General features: G+C 42.4%; 2 protein-coding genes across 3 annotated transcripts; one reads left to right on the top strand and one right to left on the bottom strand.

The window, feature by feature from the left end:
- The first annotated feature begins 3,738 nt into the window (after positions 1 to 3,738).
- gltpd2b (glycolipid transfer protein domain containing 2b) lies at positions 3,739 to 8,388 on the top strand. Its single transcript, XM_023284031.3, has 4 exons — positions 3,739 to 4,333; positions 6,468 to 6,526; positions 6,694 to 6,872; positions 6,993 to 8,388. The coding sequence occupies exons 1-4, from the start codon at positions 4,264 to 4,266 to the stop codon at positions 7,609 to 7,611; spliced, it is 927 nt and encodes a 308-aa protein (XP_023139799.1). The 5' UTR covers positions 3,739 to 4,263; the 3' UTR covers positions 7,612 to 8,388.
- Positions 8,389 to 9,512: 1,124 nt separating this feature from the next.
- Positions 9,513 to 19,824, bottom strand: atp1b2b (ATPase Na+/K+ transporting subunit beta 2b). Of its 2 annotated transcripts, XM_035954544.2 has the most exons (8): positions 19,447 to 19,824; positions 14,846 to 14,974; positions 14,646 to 14,753; positions 14,243 to 14,448; positions 13,949 to 14,008; positions 13,708 to 13,734; positions 13,361 to 13,456; positions 9,513 to 13,241 (listed from the first exon to the last, which is right to left on the bottom strand). In XM_035954544.2, exons 1-8 carry the CDS (start codon positions 19,535 to 19,537, stop codon positions 13,074 to 13,076), a joined length of 885 nt encoding a protein of 294 aa, XP_035810437.1. In that variant the 5' UTR covers positions 19,538 to 19,824; the 3' UTR covers positions 9,513 to 13,073. The 2 variants fall into 2 exon arrangements, with proteins under 2 accessions (XP_035810437.1, XP_023139806.1); XM_023284038.3 differs by lacking the exon at positions 13,708 to 13,734 and having other exon boundaries at positions 19,447 to 19,823.
- Positions 19,825 to 19,878: the final 54 nt, after the last annotated feature.

A 19,878-nucleotide genomic window follows, 5' to 3' on the forward strand; every position in this document is an offset into this window, starting at 1 on the left:
ACAATGCTCATAAAAGTCATAAAAGCACGGCGACAGAGGCTGGAAACTGCATCGAGATAAGTCAGCTCATTCTTTTTATTTCTACAGCTCATACAACAGAGACAACTGTTATCAAGTTTTATTCATTTCCTTTGAATGCAGAGACTAAATTTGCTTTTATAATTAAGCCTGTGGGTAATATAAGTAGTGTGTCTCTGCTGTGACAAGGGCAGCAGGACTGATTTTTGGAATGTGCCATGTGAGTTGCGCAGTATGTGATGTACTTCTAAATATACAGTTAGGGAAACAGAGATGAGCTTCTTTAAGGTAACTGGAGCCTCTAGAAGGCAGATTATGTGTCTCACAGTCAGAGACAGAAGAAGGGCCGGAGCTGTCCAGCTTCAAATCCAAGGCCGCCTCTACTCACAGAAAGGAAATATATGTGCAGTACAGGTTCATAACAAAACAAGAATGGGGGCAAGTATTTTCTGCACATTTTACAACAGGGGAACCTTCCAGCAGTATGTTTGTTTTAGGTTACTGTTTCCCCACTATAACCAGCCTGGGCAGAGTCCAGAGTTTGCTTTTTCTACCCTCTTCTTTACAGCTAAGCCAAGAGTTTTCTCTCAACACCTGATTAGATTCTTTAAAATAACTGACATGGAGACCAGTCACCACAAAATGCCATGCAGGCCTGTGTAACCGTTTTTATAACTAGTGTTGTAAATATAGTCACATCCAGTGAAGCAGGAGGTTCAAACCACTGCAGAGTTTTCACGGTTGGACCAGGGGCTGAATCTGATCATGCAGTGACAACATTTTTCAAATAGGCAGTGCCGTTTGAGTCATAGTAGTAAATACTGTAAATTGTCCAGCGTATTTAATTCTGTTTCAATTCAGTTTCATTCATACAGTGCCAATTCACAACACCAGCCATCTCAGGACACTTCACAAATCCAATGACTCCCTTTGAGCAAACACTTTGTGACAGTGGGAAGACAAAACGTCTTTTTAATGGGAAGAGACAGAGGACCTCTGACAGAACCACGGTCAATGAGGACAGCTGTCTGCCTCTACTGGTTGGGGTGAGGGCAAAGTGGAGAGAGAAAGGGACAGCAGAAAGAAACAGACAGAGAACAAGCAAAAGAGCATAAACAGTGGAGAGGCTGGTGAGGTCATTAACCTGAGACCAGAAACATGAAGTAAGAGATACTGGCACAGCGGACAAAACACGAACTACAGGAGAGAGAGAGGACACAACGTTAGTGGTATGTCATGGTGGCATATAAATGTACGGAGAGAGAAGAAGAGGGGAGCCCAGGAGAGGTGCTCAGTGCATTGTGGGAACTCTATAGCAGCATGACTAAAGGATGGATCAGGTGATTCTGAGCAGCTCTAACTATAAGCTTTACCAAAAAGAAGGTATGAAGCTTGATCTTAAGAGTAGAGAAGGTATCTGCCCCTCGAACCCAAAACAATGGAATTAAAGTGCTAATGCTGGTTTTCAAATGGACTCATGAACTGCCACCTCTACCTTCTCATAGTAATCCAGCCAGTTATCCAGTAATCTGTTAGTCCATAGTGACTTTGCATCCTTCTTGAATTGAGTTTGACACAATCTTACCAGAAGTTCAGACTTTTTTCCAAATATTTTTGGGTCAGTTTGTCAACTCATCTTCATTAAAAAGTAAATTTAGGAGCTGGTTTTATAGTAAACAAGCCTGATAGCTGAAGTTCTGCCTGGAAACTCTGAGAACCACAAATAAGCCTGCACTCTGAGAGCAAAGTTCTCTATTGGGATAATAGGCTGCTATGAGGTCTTTTAAGATCAGATGGAGCTTGGTCATTAAGGGCTATGTATGCGAGGACTTGAAAGTCTGCTCTTTATTTTACAAGGAGCCATTTGCAAACATCCCTTCTCTATAACAAATGAAACATTTGCTCAGGGGTTCAAATGAATCTTGTAATGCTTCTTGTGCTCAGCCCACAACCCATTAGAGGTCAAATCCACAAGAATCAATAGCCATGATGGATCATTTTTTTTGTTTGTTGGCTTTCAAATGTCTGTACTGTTGTCATTGCATTCGATCATGCAGCCCTGGAGACATTTGCTCTGTTTAAGTTAAAACTTAATACTCTTGGTGAAGCCTGGGACAATTTTAACAAACAGCCAAACTTCCATGAGTAATCCTACTGCTGCGGTTAAATGTTTTGACTCTCCACATGTGGTGCTCAGCCCAGTAATGCTGCACAGCAACTTCAGTGGAAAATCCACGTGGTGGTATTTGACAGTGACAAAAATACCTCTTTTTTCCTACTGAGCCTCCATGCTTAAACACACTCGCACAGTGTGAATTCATTCCATATGTTCTAATCTACCGGCATTTTATGTTCATGTTAGGAATTAACAACTGACTCCTCTTTGGCTCAAACAAACATAAAACTCTGACAACCATATCTATTTCAAACTGTATGTTATTGTTTAATTAGAGAGTCCCAGCTGTGTGAAGTCAAACAGTTCATGTTTTCTGAATGGCTCACACGTTTTCCCAGAGATTCGGCCTCCCCTCGCCTATTTCAGATGGGATCATCCATTGGTTGCACAGAATAAAAGCCCCATGACCAGCCCCCCTCCCAGCCCAGCAATGAATGCCCCTGCTTTCACTTTTTTTTCCCGCTCCTCTGCAGAAAAATACCATTGTTAAGTCCCTCTTCATGAGCTCACATGTGGTTTGGCTCGAGTGTGGAGTTCAATGTCTGTTCACCTCCCCCACAGCAGCAGCAGCAGCAGCAGCAGCAGCAGCGGACCCACAGATAGAGACCAATCATTGGGTTTCTCATGACTATCACTATCAGAGGTGATAATCATGAGAACACCCTTTATGAGCCACCATCGGACGTGCTGATTTACTGTCATTTACTGGTCAGACTTTAGACCTCACTGACTAAATGAAAAATTGAAGAACATGCATTTAGAATTTCAAAATACCATCATTAATAGAATGAGAATTAAACTTTTGTAACAGAAATGGTGACAAAGACAGAAATTCTTTTTTTTTTCCAAAGCAGATTCATGTTTTTCTGAGCTGTATGAGTCTTTGTCATATCTAGAATTAGATTAGCATGAATGGACGCAACTGTTGTTTTTTGCCATCTCAGCTGGGATAAGCTCAGTGAGAGTCTGCTATGACTCTGCTTTACGATATGTCTTGAAATCATTGAAATAATTAATTACACAATAATTATCATACTACTTTATCTATACAAAGTGCGAACAAAATAACATTCCTACTCAGTGATGCATACAGTAGAAGACTACTATGTTGCCAAAGGCAATTATTTGTTTCCATGTACAGCATTTAAAGGCGCTGAAGATTATTTTCATCTTGCTCATGGAAAAGAAAAAAATGGGTTATATACCATATACTTTCTGTTTCATTGACAAGCATGCGTTTTGTATCACATCTCTTTCTCTGTTGATATTTTGTTTTATTTCACATTTGAATCACTACAGAGGTTCACTGGAGGCTGCCATGAATTAGCGCAGAGATGAATTATTAATGTTAAGCTCTCATAAACCGTCATGTTTGTAGAATTGTGTGTCAGCACTGTTGTAACGTGTGGTTGTGGTGGTGCCCCTAATGGTCTGTGTGAATGAGTTAGAGAGTGAGGGAGGGGACGGCAGAGGGAGGAGGAAGGGTGGTGGGTGGGAGGAGAGGCCAGGGAGCAAGTGTTTACTCGAGCTGACTGGGAATATAGTGCATATATAGAAGATGAATCTTGGAGGAAGGAGGTTACCGGCGGGCGAGCTAGCAGACTCTGCTTTATCAGCTCGTGGCTGCACTCAGCTGATCTCTGGACTCTCAGATTGAGCAACACAATAAGAGACAGGCAGCTCCAAAAATCAGTCAGCAACAAAGGCAGGGCAGGAGGAAGATTTCAAGAAAGTCACAGAATAGCAACAAAAAAAAAAAAAAGCGCAGGCCAGAGAGTGTGAGGAGGGAGCAGCAGCAGCTCAAACAGACAGAAACAACAGAGTTAAACATTGATAGAGGCCCTTTGAGGTATAATGGTGGACAAGAGTTTTTATCTGGGGTTTTGGGGAGGAGTATGAAGGATTTGAGAGGACAGGGGGAGTCAGAGGCAGGGGTCTGGTGGAGAGTAATTGTGGTGACAGCCAGTGCAAAGGGACCAGCATTCATGTGAGACACAGTGGAATTAAAAGATAAAAAGACAGAGAGAAGGACCAGAGGAGGACCGACGGACCCCAAACTGGACTTGAGTATGGGTGTAAAGAGTAAAGCTGCTGCAGCTATCTTAGTCCTGCTGCTGTTCCTCGGCTCACTGTGGCTACGTGAGTATTTCTGTGTGTGTGTGTGTGTGGGTTTCTGTGTTGTACCATTAATCTATACAATCCCTCCCTTGTTTAGAATTCGTTTGCTCCAGATCAGGAATGTGTCACATGGTGAGATGACTGCAGAGTCAAGCATGGTGGTCTCACTGCTTTATGCTTCTTTTCTATCCCCAAAAGTAATTTTAACATCACATAAATATTATTTTGTGGGATCTGACATGTTTTTGGACTGTTAGATGATATATGACTCTTATTATTTTAGGCAAGTCATATCAGATTAGCTTTTGTCTTAGAACACACAAAAGTACCATTTTATCTTCTGCTGTGGTCATAGATGCTTGAGGTGTAATAACATCGGAATGTCTATAAAACATTACTTCATAAGTTTAAAAAAAGAAAAAGTCATTCACTATGGAAATAAATTACTAATGGCCCTGTCTTCTCTGCCTTTTGAAATCTTAAAGTCGACAAGAAACTTAATAAACGAATCTCTACGCGAAAACTGTGTTTCAAAGTGAGCATTCCAGAAAACTGCAGGCATGTGCTGTATTTCTTTACTCTGGATTAATTTCAGTGTGCTGCTGCAGCAGACTGAAGCATGAACAGCCACCTCTGCATTTTCATAGTAACTCAGTTAGGAAACTTAAATTTAGATTTGGCTCTTAGTCTGGAGTGACTTCACATCCTTCTTGACATTTTTGGCACCACGTACAGTAGGTCACTGACAAGTTAGAAATACATTCCTGACAGCTGTGTTTAATTTGAACCGAGGGAGTTCAGTTGTTCACCAGCTGCGCTATCTCACCAGATGCTCACAAGTTCAGCTGAATGTTTCCTGGCTCATCTTCTGGGGTGTTTCTGCTGATGATACAGTGACTTATTAACCGGCCGCTGCGGTCACAGGTGTTACTGATATTACTGTCGGTGTTTGTGGCTTTCGTTTGTGAGGTGGTCACGTACACTGGTTGCCTAAGAGTAGGACTGGAGACCCACAGGGGCCTCCGAGGGAATGCCCAGAGGTCCCAAATAAAACAAAAGCATATTTTGATTTCCCTCAGGCATACCACAGATGAGGCCTCTTATCTGGTGACTATACTATTCAAAGGCATGCTGGGAAATAGAGGAGCCCACAAATTCACAAATTAAAGGCCTTGATTCAGATTTGAGGGTATTCAGTCCAGCCGTGGAGACAGACTTTAATTTACGAGTTATTTCTATAACTGCAGCTTATACTGTTAACTTGATATAATAATCATGTTCTCTGTATGGATCTTGTGACTACACATTGAGGCATGTAAATCTGCTAGGGTTTAAAATTATTCCTAATTGACATCCTCAGCGTATGTCATGTGGATGTCAATTAAGATGACAGGGTTTGCCTTGTCTCAGCTTTGGAACATGCTTGAAATGGATTAAAACTCCATATCACACTTGATCTACATGGTATTTGCGGCATTAAGAATGCTTGCTTTTATATACTGTACAGTATGTTTTAAAAGCTCAGTGGAAATAGTTGAGAACATAAGAACACAGAGAGACAGCCTCATCATAATCAGTCTCATGTTACAACAGGATAACAGATCTGTCAGATGACAGTGCTGGATAATCATGAAAAAGGATGCTCTCATGTGATTTTCAAGGGGCTGTAAAAAATGTATATTATATAAAATCAACAATGTAAAAAGAGTATGAATGTACAGAGAATTATCACATGAAAATGCAGTTTCCCTCAGCTTTACAGAGCTTTAAATTGAATTTCAGCTCATTTTTTAGCTGTCCAGACCACAGCTTTATCATTATACTTCGCTCTTTCTGCTCTTGTCTTGTTGTTCTCAAAGAAAAGCTCTAAAAAAATTTAGAAAACACTTTACACTGATTTCTTCCAAACAGCACCCAAACACAGCTGGTGACGAGCTGCTGAACATAGTGGTGCATTTAGCAGCTGAATAGCCAGATTTCTCCCTCAGGAGCTTGTAGAGACCTAAAACAGAGCTAAAAACACGTGTATATTAGACTGACGTGTGCCATATGGTGCAAAACACAGCTCCAATGAAATAATAATGTTGCTCTGTAATCTGTGCAAAAACTAACTGCAGTATTGTCTCTTGTTCCTCTTCCTACTGTCTCCCTGCAGAGGGAGGTTTGGATTACCACTGGGATACTTGCTTAAAAGGTTATAATCAAGTGAATAAGGTAAGAGGACAAGCAAATTATGAGGCAATAATGACATTACTTGCACATTACATGGATGACGCTAGGAAGCAGATGGGCAATTTGAATGAATCTCATCCACATTCTTCCTGCCTTTGTCCCTTGTTGATTGCCCCCACATTTACACACCTCCCATCCCCCACTAACAGTTCCACCAGCTGTCCAACAGCAGCGGGGCTGATGCAGCTGAGGGCCCCCGCATCCTGGAGGGGTGCCCCGGTCAGACCTTCCAGGTGTCGATGCTGCTTACCCACCTGCTGGCTGCACCGGCTTACAGCTCCGACGTGCTGCTGCAACCCTATCTGTCCAGCTGGGATGAGCTTGTGAAGTAAGATAAAGCAGTGAGAGAGATAGATTCGTTTACAGCCACCAGAGAAGGTGAAGGCATTTATGGCTCAGAATCTGCACTCTGCAAGCGTAGTCATCCTGTTCTGTGTTGCTCCCACAGGTTCATGGAATCTCTCGGTCCAATGGTGGGACTGATATCTAAAGAGATAGAGACTAAGACATCTGTGATCCGCCAACTGGCCCTGCTGGCCGAGGAGAACCCCGAAGCAGAGCTAAGCCCAGATGTACACTCGATAAACTCTGGGAACACAGATGTTGGGACAAAGAATAACGCAGAGGCCTCAGGGCATGCTAGTGCTTACCACTCTGTGCGCTCCATGATCTGGGTGGAGCTGAACCGAGGCCTGGTGGACTTTCACCACCAGACGGACTCTGGATGCAGGACTCTCCTGCGGCTTCATCGCGCTCTGCTTTGGCTGAAGCTCTTCCTGGAGAAGCTGGCTGAGACGCCGGTGGCCGGCCGGCTCAGGAGCCCCTCAGAGCTGTGCCGCGAGGCCTACCAGAGAACCCTGGCCAACTACCACACCTGGTTTGTCCGCAGGGCTGCAGAGCTGGCCTTCATAGCCATGCCAGAGCGGGGTTTCTTCTTCAGGCTGGTGTGTGTGCAGAACCAGGACCAGCTGAGCACAATGCTGACCAGAGTGGTTGAGGCTATTGAGGAGGTTTATAACAGGACACAGAAAGCCCTAGAGGAAAATGGCATGCTGGACTTGCCATAAGAAAGGCGACTATCAGACTGGACATCCAGCCTCTGCTGCTGTTTCACCATGTTTTGCACTGTCCTCGTGCTATCCTCGGCACTACACATTCGAAAACCAAGTTTTACTGCAAAAACAAGGTCTAAACTTGTCAAGGAAACATGAATGGACTTGATTTTTTTCTTTTAGCCAAAACTTACATGTGCCATGCTGTCCCTGCCGACCAAAGTGCTGTTTTCAACAAACAACTGACATAAAAAGTCAGTTTCCGCCTGACATTCCTCATCAGATTTTATGAAATTATGTCTCAATTTCTGCTCACCTTAGAGGCAGCTGATAATGTATTTAGACTGTGAATTATTTAAGCATGTGGGCACAGTAGCGTGAATACAATGAATACAATCACCTGTGCTGCAACATGTCCAAGAGGAGGTAATCTTGGAGTGTATCAGAAAATATGGGATCATGTTTTTTGTGCCTGCACCCACCCATATGTAATTGCAATTATTTTTTCCTATACTGAAAATTACTGCAGTTCTGAGTGTAGTTAATGCTTGATGATTTAGTATGCTACCTCATTACCAGACAGATGTAAATGCCTTGCAGCCCAAAATCTCCATGGGACCAATCAATTCTAATCAAAGAGGTATTACACAAAAAAAATCAATATGAGCTGAACAAAGGACAATATGGTGTTTTACAGTAAGAGCTGTGTCGAGCATTATTTTGTCAGTTTTACACACATTGGAATTTTTTTTTTATCATGCTCAGAATGATTAAATACCTGTTTACAAAAGAGAGAGAATCCAGTTGCGTATTTTGTAACATAATGTGTTCCAGTAATATGATAACTCTGACATTTACACACCACTGAAGTGTTGTAATGTTATCCACCAACCAGCAGAGGTTCCAGTGCTCTGCTGCAGACTAATCTTTATCTGCTGCATGTGATGCGGTTTTCACTTTGTAGAAAAAGCCAAGTGGCATCCTGAACAGCTTTTTGAACCCAAATACAAAGCATCCCCCACTTGAAATCGCTCTTTAGCTGTAAGAATATATTCAGTCTTATAGGTTAAACATCAGAAAGCAGTGCTGCGGAGCGTTCAGGGTGAGAACGGTGGAGCAAGTTTCAGTCACCTGTGCTACTCTTGATCAAACTATTTTAAACCCACAAATACCCCTAATGCTGTGTAATCCTGGCTCTCTCCACTTTCCTGCTTCACTCTCCCTTCTTTCTGAGGTAGGAGACGGTGTAGAATAGAGAGATAAGGATAGAGCCTGAAGCCCTGGAGTGTAGAGGAGACAGGAGAAGGTCAGTGAGCGGAAGTACACTTCACCTTCAATCTTGTCAAGCAGTCGGGGGCAGACTATATTAAAGCAACTCAAAACAAGAATAATAATTCAAAAAACTAAACAGGATTCACTGAGGATTTTTGATATTGGGCCAAACTGTATGTATGATATGATTGAACTGCTATCTGTTACATAATCCATTAGAGAACTTTGACCTGTGATCTATGGAAGTGAATGACGTGTTCATGGTGACATCTTCACAACATGCAGGTTTCAGCACAGATTTCCCTTTAAAATGTGGTTATCATTTCATATAGAGACCTATTTGGATTTTAGTTACCATGTGCACAGACTGGTGTCCACTATGGACTGTATGACTCTGACTGGTGCTGTAGGCTGTGAGGATTACGGTGAATGAGATTACATTAGATTACATCCACTTGACGCTACTTTTGACACCAGCTGGCTTCCTTTTCTGTCACTCACGAAGGGCGAACTATATTTAACTGCATTCTGACTCAAAATGAACCACAATACAAAGACATGCATGAGAAATACAGTCATTCTTTCTCTCCTTTTTTGATAACACTAAAGACTTAACAAAAGATGACTAAGAAGCAGAGGCAATATGAGGTGTAAGTTCCCTTAAATGACATTTATTCATTTCTCTATCTTGGTTTGCAGTAAACATGAGCAAAAATATACATACAGTAAGAGCAAAAAATAAGGATCCAGAATATTTCATCATCCGTTTGGGCGACAGTATTTCATGAATTTCTTTCCTGAACAAATCCATTCACTACAGTCGTAAGCAATAGTACAGTTTAACATTAAGAGGGTAAGTTGAGGGTAATGAGGTTTGTTGGAATCTTTCTCCATTTGAAACATGAATAGTCGGGTCTCTCCAACATTTGTGACTCCTTGCGGGTTTATTTTGATGATTTTCTCAGGGCTCTATTAAAACTTTGATTGCAAGCTTTACAAGCTTATTTTAAGTAAGTAGAGCAGACTCAAATGAAGACGTTAAAACAAAAAAAGAAACTTTTCCAACCAAGCCGTTGACATTTCGCTGGATTCAATTATGAAAACCCACCAGGCAACTCCCACGATGTGATACAATCCAAGCTAATACATTCTCTCCTCTTTACAACAAAATACTCTATTATAAACAAAGCCATTCTCTTTATACTGTTCCATCATCATCATAACACACTGGCAAAATTGTCTGAATGCAATATCTATACATTCTTTCCCTTTTTCTTTCTTGCTCTTCGTGCTGCTTTTTGTTACAGTCTTTCTGATAAATAATCCTACAGCCACACGAGAAATAAATATATTGCTTTTTGAGGACATCTCCAAATTATCACAGGAAAAAAATACGGATAAATGGAGATAAGAGGAGCGAACATTCTGTGACACTGGGGAACAACACCGTCTGTCCACCAGGAGGCACTGTTTTGTTGCAGTGAGACATGTTCCTTTTGTGCGTACTATTATTATTATATAAGAGGAGGCCTTTGAAGAGCACAGGGCCCTCAGCCCTCCAGCTGGATCCTACAGTATCTCTGTTTGAGATCCTGACTCAGATCCGCAGTCAGTGCGGCGCAAATAAATACAATTTGAACTGTCATGAAGATCTTTGGTTGAAGAAGTAATCTTCACATGCACATGGGTGAAACACGAATGTCCAATTAGGCGATGGAGCAAAACATTTCATTTACTGGGTGCTGAGTTTGATAATGAAAAATAGGGCTGAATGCACTGAAAAGAAAAAAAAACGGAAATGAGTTTCTCTCTGAGGTTTCAGAGACGTCAAAGCAGGCGTTTGACACGAGGAGGAGGAGCAACAAAGTAGGGTAAAGAAGTTCAGCGTGCCTACTGTGGATTAGCTGACCAGATTAAGAGATTACAGTGAAATTAAGTAAGTGTTGCGGGAATGCCAGAGGAGAAATGCATGTGAAGTGGTCAGTGGATTCACAAAAAAGGAAATAAAAGAGTCTCAGATGACTGTTAGAGCGCGTCATTCATTACAGTACAGATAATCACATTAGATCTAATCGTCTGTCTTTCATTCCCTGTTAAGTCACATAATGAGGTCCTATTTAGACCACTGCGAGATATTTGCGAGCATACTGAGAAGCACAACGCTCTGAGAGAAACGAAGTTGTGAAGTGGAGCCAGACCTCAATGTGAGCACAACAGATGCTTACATGGCAGGATCACGGTACAGATTTGTAGCTGTGCCAAGGTCTTGTGCCTGAGTTTGAACGTGTGACTCCACAGATTCCTCCAGCCAATATTTGAAGGTGTTTTCTGACAAATTTATGTGCCTCAACAGCACAGTGACTGCATGTTAAATAAACAGCACCAAACTGTATGACTTTCAAAGAGGTTGAAATTGGTTGTTCACTTATCATGTTGGCCTTTAGGTCAGACTGATTCATAAAACAGCGGAGAATACCACAACAACAACAACAACAACAACTTAACAAAATAATATCTTTTTCTATGAGGTCAGTGAAGTAAATCTCCAGTTTTTCACATTTCCTACAGGCCTAGACCGTAAATCAACACGCCGGTGCACAAACTAAGTCTCTCGTAACATTTAAAAGAAGATATAAACTATACATTTTGATATCCTGGATGATAGTGAGTATGAATGAAACAGAGGGAACAAAACAAACTCTCTATAACCTCCTCCTCCAAAACTGCAAATACATTAATTCACAAAAAAAAAGAAAATAAAAGCACACTTGCAGTGCAAAACAATAAAAAATGGCATCTATTTCAGATACAAATGAAATAGATGCAATACACCCAAGAAAAAAACCCCTCTAAATATTCATGTTAAATGAATTAAAAACTGTGATACAAGAAACAGCTTTGGGTTAAACTTGAGGGATAAAATGACGAACATGGAGTGTAATGCCACTGTGTGGAAAAGGGATCGTTTCTGCTGTTTTCTTATGACATTCAGATAGTTGATTGGGAGAATAACTGTAGTTTGGGAGCCTAAAAACTAAAGCTACGTCTAGCTGATTTGGAATTTTAGGCTCCGCAAAGTCTGATGTCTGACTGATGTAACTCATTTGGCATCTGTAGCGTTATTATGATAATCCCCTACGACCCAAATATGTATCACACCTGCTTTCTCAGCTACTCTGGGGTCAAACAACCAGCATGAATATCAAATGATCCCGAATAATGATTATTTAATAGAAGTCATCTGATGAATGGACGCGAGCATCCATAATGTATGCCACTTAATGAATATTGCACATTGCATGCAACTTCCCGACCTACAGTATGAAATGGGGGCTTGTAAATGGAACACAACACACACACACATACACACGCACAAAAAACACACACTCTCCTGTACTCCCTCCTCACACCTTTTCACCTCTACCTCACACTTTTGTTTTGGAGATGCTTGTCTTGCTGTATCCTGTTTTTACAGAAACACACACACACACACACACACACACACACACACTTGCTGTGCGCGAGCTTTAAAGATTCCAGTGCGGTCCCTCCTGGTGGTCAGCTGTTTCACATAACCGTGTTCCAAACTCAGCAGCGAGGCCAGACACGGCCGCCTCCTGCCCTCATAGCACACTAAAGACAATACACACATGCAAATGGCTTCATCTCTGCATCCATCCATCAAATATGCAAGTTTGCTGGATTATTCTTTTAAGTGCAACAAAATAGAAGTACTGATATAAGGTTATGATACCGTATAAATACTGTAGATATACACATTTTGCTTTGTAATTTGTGTATATTCATATATAGAGGGATCCTTTAATAAGGAGGCAGCAGGAAGGGAGCAGCAATACAGTGATAATGTCGCTGATCCTTGCAAACGTTTTGGAAACACATGTTCACATCCTTTATATCCCCTAGTTGGTCATGCAGTATAAATAGACGTCACCTCAGACTAATTTACAGAAAATAATTTGTCTCGATCCTCACAGACAGAAATAATGACAGGATTACCACCCTTTAATTCTAGCCCCATCTCATCGCACAACTGGACAATTTCCCCGCTCCCAAACAAATTAGCGGTGGGAGGGGATTGTAAACAAATCCTACAAAGGGTGTGAATGCTGCGATTGTTTTCTGTGCATGTGCAGTGCTGCAGAGAATGAAGAAAGTAGTTTGAAAGGGGGAGAGGAAAGGTCAACCTAGTTGTTAGTGTTGATCCTCAGCTTGAAAGACACTCGTCCGGCAAACTTGTCCCTTTCATTTCCAGTGGGAATGTTGTTGGCGTTGATCTTGCACTCGATGTTGACATCTTGATTGACGGTGATGTTAAGGAACTTGACGGCGACCAAAGGCTGGGAGTAGTTCACCTGCAAAAACACATCTAATGACGTCTTTGAACACAGGCACCAAAGTACTCCGTCTGGTGCATTTTTATTTCAAGATAAAATGCAAAACAGTCACTCGGCAGTCGATGTTTTCATCTTACCTGAGCTTTCTTGCCATAATAAGGGTAGTACATGAGGTTGAAAGTGCCATTTGGAGGGTAGTAAGCCAACTCTCCAATTTTGTCAGTATCTTCTCTCTGTATAAGGAAACAGTTTAGTCACTTATATGGCTTTAATGATCGCTTCATGTGTGTCATGAAGGGGGAGGTGATCATCATTAAGCTTTTTTCTAAATCCTATTTCCCACCAGCTACTTCAGGAGTCTATTTAATGCAACACAACAGCCTAGTCTTTATGCATATTCTGTATAACTACATGCTTCACTGCAGCTACGCATGTGTAAATATGACCTACAGGCTACAAAACGCAGGTTCCGTCCTACTCTTACCCATTCATCTTTGCCAACTTTGTATCTCTGAGAGTGGATGAATTAATGGAATGAAGAGACGAGCAAAATACACAGTTGGTGCAAATGAGAAAGAAGCAGATGCAATGGTTGAAACAATGCAAATGTTAAAGAAAGTAGAGGTGGCATATTGCAGATGAGAGTGAGGCACAAAAGCTATTCACGGGCCGACATCCAGATTGTTATGTTAAGCCTTTCATTGTGACAGACAAAAAGGGATTACCTTTGCACCACAGGTGACATACGGAGCCTGGCCATCCTTTCCTGGCAGCATCCCAATCACCTGGCGAGACAGAGAGACAAGTTCCTCAGCGACGTTTCCACTCCACGCTTATCCAAACACACAGACACTAAAACAGCATTTTTAACTTCCCATAAGACACAGCTGAGGAAAAATACAATAACCTGATCTTACTGGGATCTGCTCCTCATTCCCGGCAAGTTTCATTATCTCAGTCACTCCATGTCTCCTAGCAACATCACCCCTTTCCCTTCCCTCTTTTTTCCCCTTTCATACCCGATTCAGCTTGATGATGATGCATGGCTTGCCCTCCTGGTATCCATAGTAACGGTCATTGATTCCAGAGCAGTCCTCAAGAATGGTGCGGTTGAACTGACACGAGCGCTTCGGGTTGTTCTTCACGTCGCCGCTGTCCTCCTGCTTGAAGTACTGGTCTGGGGTGCACTCGTGGTTCTTCTGGGTCTGGACTGAGTTGTTGTAGGCTGCAGGGTGAGAGGGGGAGCAGTTTAGTTTGTAAAGGCTTATGACTCAACTAAAACCCTGGCGCAAAGGAAATCTGCCCAGTAACTGTAGGGGAATTATCTCTTATTAGGTGAAAACAATTCATTCTGGATGGTTGGATAATCCACAGCAGTAAGCTTGGGGAGTCACTGGCAGAGAGGGCAAGAGCCAGACTTACGTGCCAGGAACCGGTCCAGCGCCTGAGCGTACATGTCCCAGCTCTCAGTGTTCCTGACATTGTAGACGATCTCCAAGGTTTCGTCTGCATTGGGTCTAATCACCATACCTGAGAGCGACAGAGACACGGCAGGGAGTTCATGATGTGGAAACACAGACTGTGACCCGAGTTCATGCAGTTTGTGTCTGCAGATTCTGCACCTGGTGTGGAGAGTCGGTCCTGCCAGGTCGGTTTATGGTCGTCCAAGGTCTGCAGCATGACATACATGGTGAGAGCAAACAAGCCGGCGAGGAAGATGTAGAAAACTAAATAGAAGAGAAGGATAAGACCTGCAGACAAGGAGAGGAGAGAGTTACATCAACTGTGGGCTTTATCTGAGAGGAAAGAACAAAAAAATGACATTTGAAAGACCTTATTCCTAAAATAGGAATGAGTTTGAATCATAGGGTGTGATACAATATAAAGTCTACAGTTCACTGCATCATCGAAAGGTGGATTCATACCAATGATAGAAGTGCAATTAATCAGGGAAACATCTCCTATTCTGTTTCACACTGCACAGAACACAGGAATTCATATATGTTCTTTGAGAAAAACAAAAATTTTGCGGAGGTTTTGAGGAAACAAGCAGCTAAATAGCAAAACCCTGGAAGTTACATTTGTTTTTCTGCACATCGTTACTTAGTTTTTTTAATATAATTATAAATTGCCATGCTCTCACCTATACATAAATATGCTAAGTTTAGTCAACATTGCCATCTGTAATCTCAAGATAAAGCTTTTAATTCACTTTGCTTTAACTCCACTTCAATTAAATTCAGTTAAATTCAAAAATGTTGAATGCTTTGCAATAAGCAGCAGGTTGATTATGAACACAGTATTGCACTGGAGTGAAATAATAACTTACTAAGAACATTATTTCTTTGAAAAATCACTACATATTACACAAACAAATGTTTTTAAAAAATAACATGAAAGAAGGACTAGAAGCAGAATCCATTTCCCTGTGATGACATTTGATCAGCTAATGTGGCAACATCAAAAAATAATCACTAATATGGACTGGAGCTGCTGTTGTGAAGTTCTCAGCTCTACATCATGTCTGAATAAAGTCTAATATTATCTTTGTTTAATACATGAAAAAGCCAGAAGCTGTATGCAGACCCACCCTTCCCTTTCTTACAATTCACTACAGAAAAAAAAAACTATTTCCACTCCTATTTTTCTTTTGCATTGACTGCTGTCTTCAGACTTCTGCATTTCACAGTCTCACTTGTTGAGCTGCTGGCTGTGCATTACTGCAAAAAGCTTCTGCATTATGCATGAAGGCTGCATCAAACTAACATCTGCCACTCAGTCAAGTCCACTTCATAATTACTGTAATGTAAAAACACATTTTAAATATGAATAATCAAACAATTAGATATCGATAATGAATCAAGATGACGTCAGTGAAATGTCTGCAGCTTCATTGTTTCACTCTCTGACTGAACATGAACGCAGGATTCCAGCTAATCCTCATTGAACTAGGGGAGCATCTGCAACATCTGCCTCTCTCTTTCTGTCACACACATTATCAACTGTCCCTTTTAAGCTTAAAATATCTTTCATTGCATGGCATAGTCTAAAATTAAGTAAATTTATTAATTAATAGCGAAAACACTGAATGTATGTTAATGCTGGCTTTCCTCACATTCCTGCACGCACTGATGCAGAACTATGGTCTGTTTTCTAGTTTTCTAGCCTGAAACAAGAGGAATTGAACCAGGATTGAATGGCTGGGGACCAGTTTCATGATGGGGTTGACCTGTCCACACAGGGGAGATAACAATGACAGCGAGGGAGAGGGGGGGCAGTAAGGACCCCCTGGGGACCGGTCAGGAGGTTACAGGCCACAGACTGGGTTTATTTCACCAACAGAACACAGTGATGGTGTTACAGTCAACAGAGAGAAGAGCTGCAACTAAAAATAGCTTTTATTATAAATAAATCTGTCAGTTGTCTTTGTGATTAACAGTTTTCTCCTCACGAAGATGAGAGTTCAGCCAAATAAAAACCCACTGTAATAAAGTTTCCTATGGGGAATCGTGAGATACTTGTAAAGCAGCTGTTAGATCCCATCTCAGGCATCCTTCTCCACATAGAGAACAACATAAATAGCATTTCCTACAAAACACACATCCCCTCACTTGAAGTGTCAACACCTGAGGCCAGTGTTGGGTAGCAGCTGAGTGCCCTGACCCTGAGCCTCTGTTGGAAGGCCCCCAGCGTGGATCTCACCCTCCCCTGTCAACACTGCATCTGCCTCCCCACACTGCCAGGTTTGCAGGAATCTATGACAAAATGTCACGGGGAAGCTGCTCCATGGGGGGCGATTACAGAGGGGTGCCTGGGTGATTTGAAGCTCCTGTGTGTGACTCTAAGTTAGTGCAGCATGGAAAAGATGCAGGCTGAGTTATTAAATATACAGAGAGTCAGGCTGGAGGCCGGGACCAGGCTGCAGGCGCTATAGAGCGAGCGACTCATGAGAGAGAAGCTGTGACAAACTAAAGTGCTGAAGTGTTTTTCTGTGTCATCCGGGGGGGATGATGTTGTGCTAAACCACAAATATGACACCACCCAGGGGAGGCTGGATGCACACATGTGCACGCAGGATCAAGCGTGCAGGCAGGGTGGCTTCCCCCCTGGCAAAGAGGGTGTTAGGTTTACAGTCTGCCCTCTCAGTCCACGCTGATGATGGACAGTGGAGCATCTCTCTTTCAGCCCGGTTTTGTTTGCAGACGGCAGTTGAAAGCGCAGAACAAAAGGACAGGTCGGCATGGTTCGGCGTACTGTTCTTTCTTCGGTCATAATGGCAGGAGGTGTCTCTTTTCTTTCAGAATTAATTGGGAGGACATGCTGTTTAATTGCATTGCCATCAAACAGACCTCTGAACTAAAAATTGAAAAGGTCTGGAGAGAACAGGCAGCTTTGCGCTGTGGATCTTTTACTTTACAACCGTTTATTATCTTGTATGCAGAGTGCAATCTTACAGTAACAGCACTGTCATGATGTTGCTCACTATGAGCCCCTTTGAGGTTCTCTTTCTGTTGCTGTGAGAAACTTTTGTTGTTTTTTTGGAAGTGGGAGGTGCACAACACTTAATTAGTCCTGTTTTAAATAGAGATAGTTGTTTGACCATGTTTCACTGGTGTCAGCTGGTGGCAATGTAGCATCAAAACTGCGGGACTGTTCTACTTTATCAAGGCTATTTCCATATTATTACAGCTCTTTACACAAAGCAGAACACACAAGGAAGTGCTCTGTGTTTCATCCTCAAAGAAGTCTTTGATCCAATGCACTGAATGAACATTACTCTGCATAATTATGAATGTGAACACAACAAATTTGTCCTTTAAAGAGACTGACAATCCTGAAAAGGCTGTTTTCTCACCCTCTTCTCAGTGCAAGAGGTGCAGGTGTAGAAAGTGGATTGATGGGAGCCACGTTGCCAAACAAGTGAAGGCAGAGGTACAGTGTGTTCAGCATTAGGAGAACGAGAAAGTGTTGCGGTGAAATGCCAAGTTTAGCAGACCTACATGTAGTGGCTGAGTACAGAAATAGCCTAATTAACAAGCCTTAGAGAGCTACAGCTTAAAAAGGCCACCAGACCTTAAAGTACCGGGGGCACCCTGAGCTGGATTAAGTTGTACACTGAAGGAGGATCCAGCAGAAGAAGCTACAGTCAATGATTCCCAACTATGCACACAATAGTGTAATAATGTCCATTGATGAAACATAATCACCAAAATCCTATCACAGGCAAAACCACTTTCCGGCCTGAAGCACTTCACAGAAGTGTTGAGTTTGAGATCACGTCCCCAGTGAAAACATCAAATATAATCTCAGTTCCTGAAAGTCCTTTTGCTTTGCTAGAACCCGCTGAATTGATACCTTCCTCATTGGCCAATGAAGTCATTAGATTAGGATTAAATCCCTCACTGATTTACACACACTGGGAGGGGCCGGGTTGGAGGTGATACAAATAGCATTTGGCCCTCGGCTTTACCCAGATTAAAAAGCTCCAATGTCATTAGAACAGAGCCATATGCGCGCTGTCATTTCATGAATCTTTGAAATAGTTGCAGGGTCTGGACAGTCTATATGGCAGAGATGCAGAGTTAATTAAATAGAGGTTGGGTCAGGATCTTCCTTCAAGGGAGGAAAAAGCCTGCAAATGAATGACATCATGTGGAAGGCACATTTGACAGAGCTACAGGCGCACAAACCACACGCAACTTCAGTCAGGCACTTTCCAAGAAAAGTCCCTTCTGCAGCAGAATTCATGATCTAGCTGGGAGAAGCAACGCTCAGCAAAGAGGAGCTGATGATGTGCACTTTGCAACAGACTGGAACCTGTTTCTGCTGTTGCTGCTGTAATCTGCCTAATTCACATGTAGAATAAGACCATATGCCTCCACCCTTATGCTGAGCGCAATGCGCAGGGAAAGCATTGCCATAAATTAATAAATAAAGAAACTAGGCAGGAGGGGAGAGAAAAAAAAATCCGCCGGCTTCCAGAGGAGCGGTGCCGCAGTCAGATTTCAGCACCACAGTGTGGCGGACAGCGACAGCCGCCTCATTACCTGAATCAGCCAACTTCACTGAGGCTCAAATTCTCATATTAGAGTCATTCCTGAGGGTCTCCTGCTCTTAAACACCATGCTGGCCCCTCAGGAGAGGTTGGAGACACTATGACAGAGACCTGTTACTGAGCCCAGGGACCGAGCTTGCTGCATTGCTGTGGCTGGACAGGACTTACCCCAGCTGCTCGCAGTTCTGCCCAGAAACTCCCTCGTCCTCGGGTTCCATATAAACTCCTTCCACTCGCCTTTTTCTCCGTCCTTTGCCATTTTCTCATAAAAGTTCGCACTCCAAAGCTCTGAAGCAATAAGCGCCCGGTCGGAGCAAATGCCAAGACAGCAAAGAGAGACAGATATGGAGACTTGAACTTAAACCGCGCACAAATGAATGGAAATAAAAGGAAAAAGCACTATAGTGGCCTATCTACTAAAGAACTGACAGGCTATCAGAAGAGGTAGCGGTCCAACACTCAGAACAGACCTAGTAACTGCCCTCCCCCCCAGCTCTTGTCTGCATGCCGCAGAGTTTTGATGAGTGGTGCAGAAATGTAGTGATACTGCGGTAAAGCACTCCCTCCGCCTCTCTATACAAGCTACACACACACCCCGCT

The sequence above is a fragment of the Amphiprion ocellaris genome, chromosome 14 (genome assembly GCF_022539595.1).
Source record: "Amphiprion ocellaris isolate individual 3 ecotype Okinawa chromosome 14, ASM2253959v1, whole genome shotgun sequence".
NCBI lineage: Eukaryota > Metazoa > Chordata > Actinopteri > Pomacentridae > Amphiprion > Amphiprion ocellaris.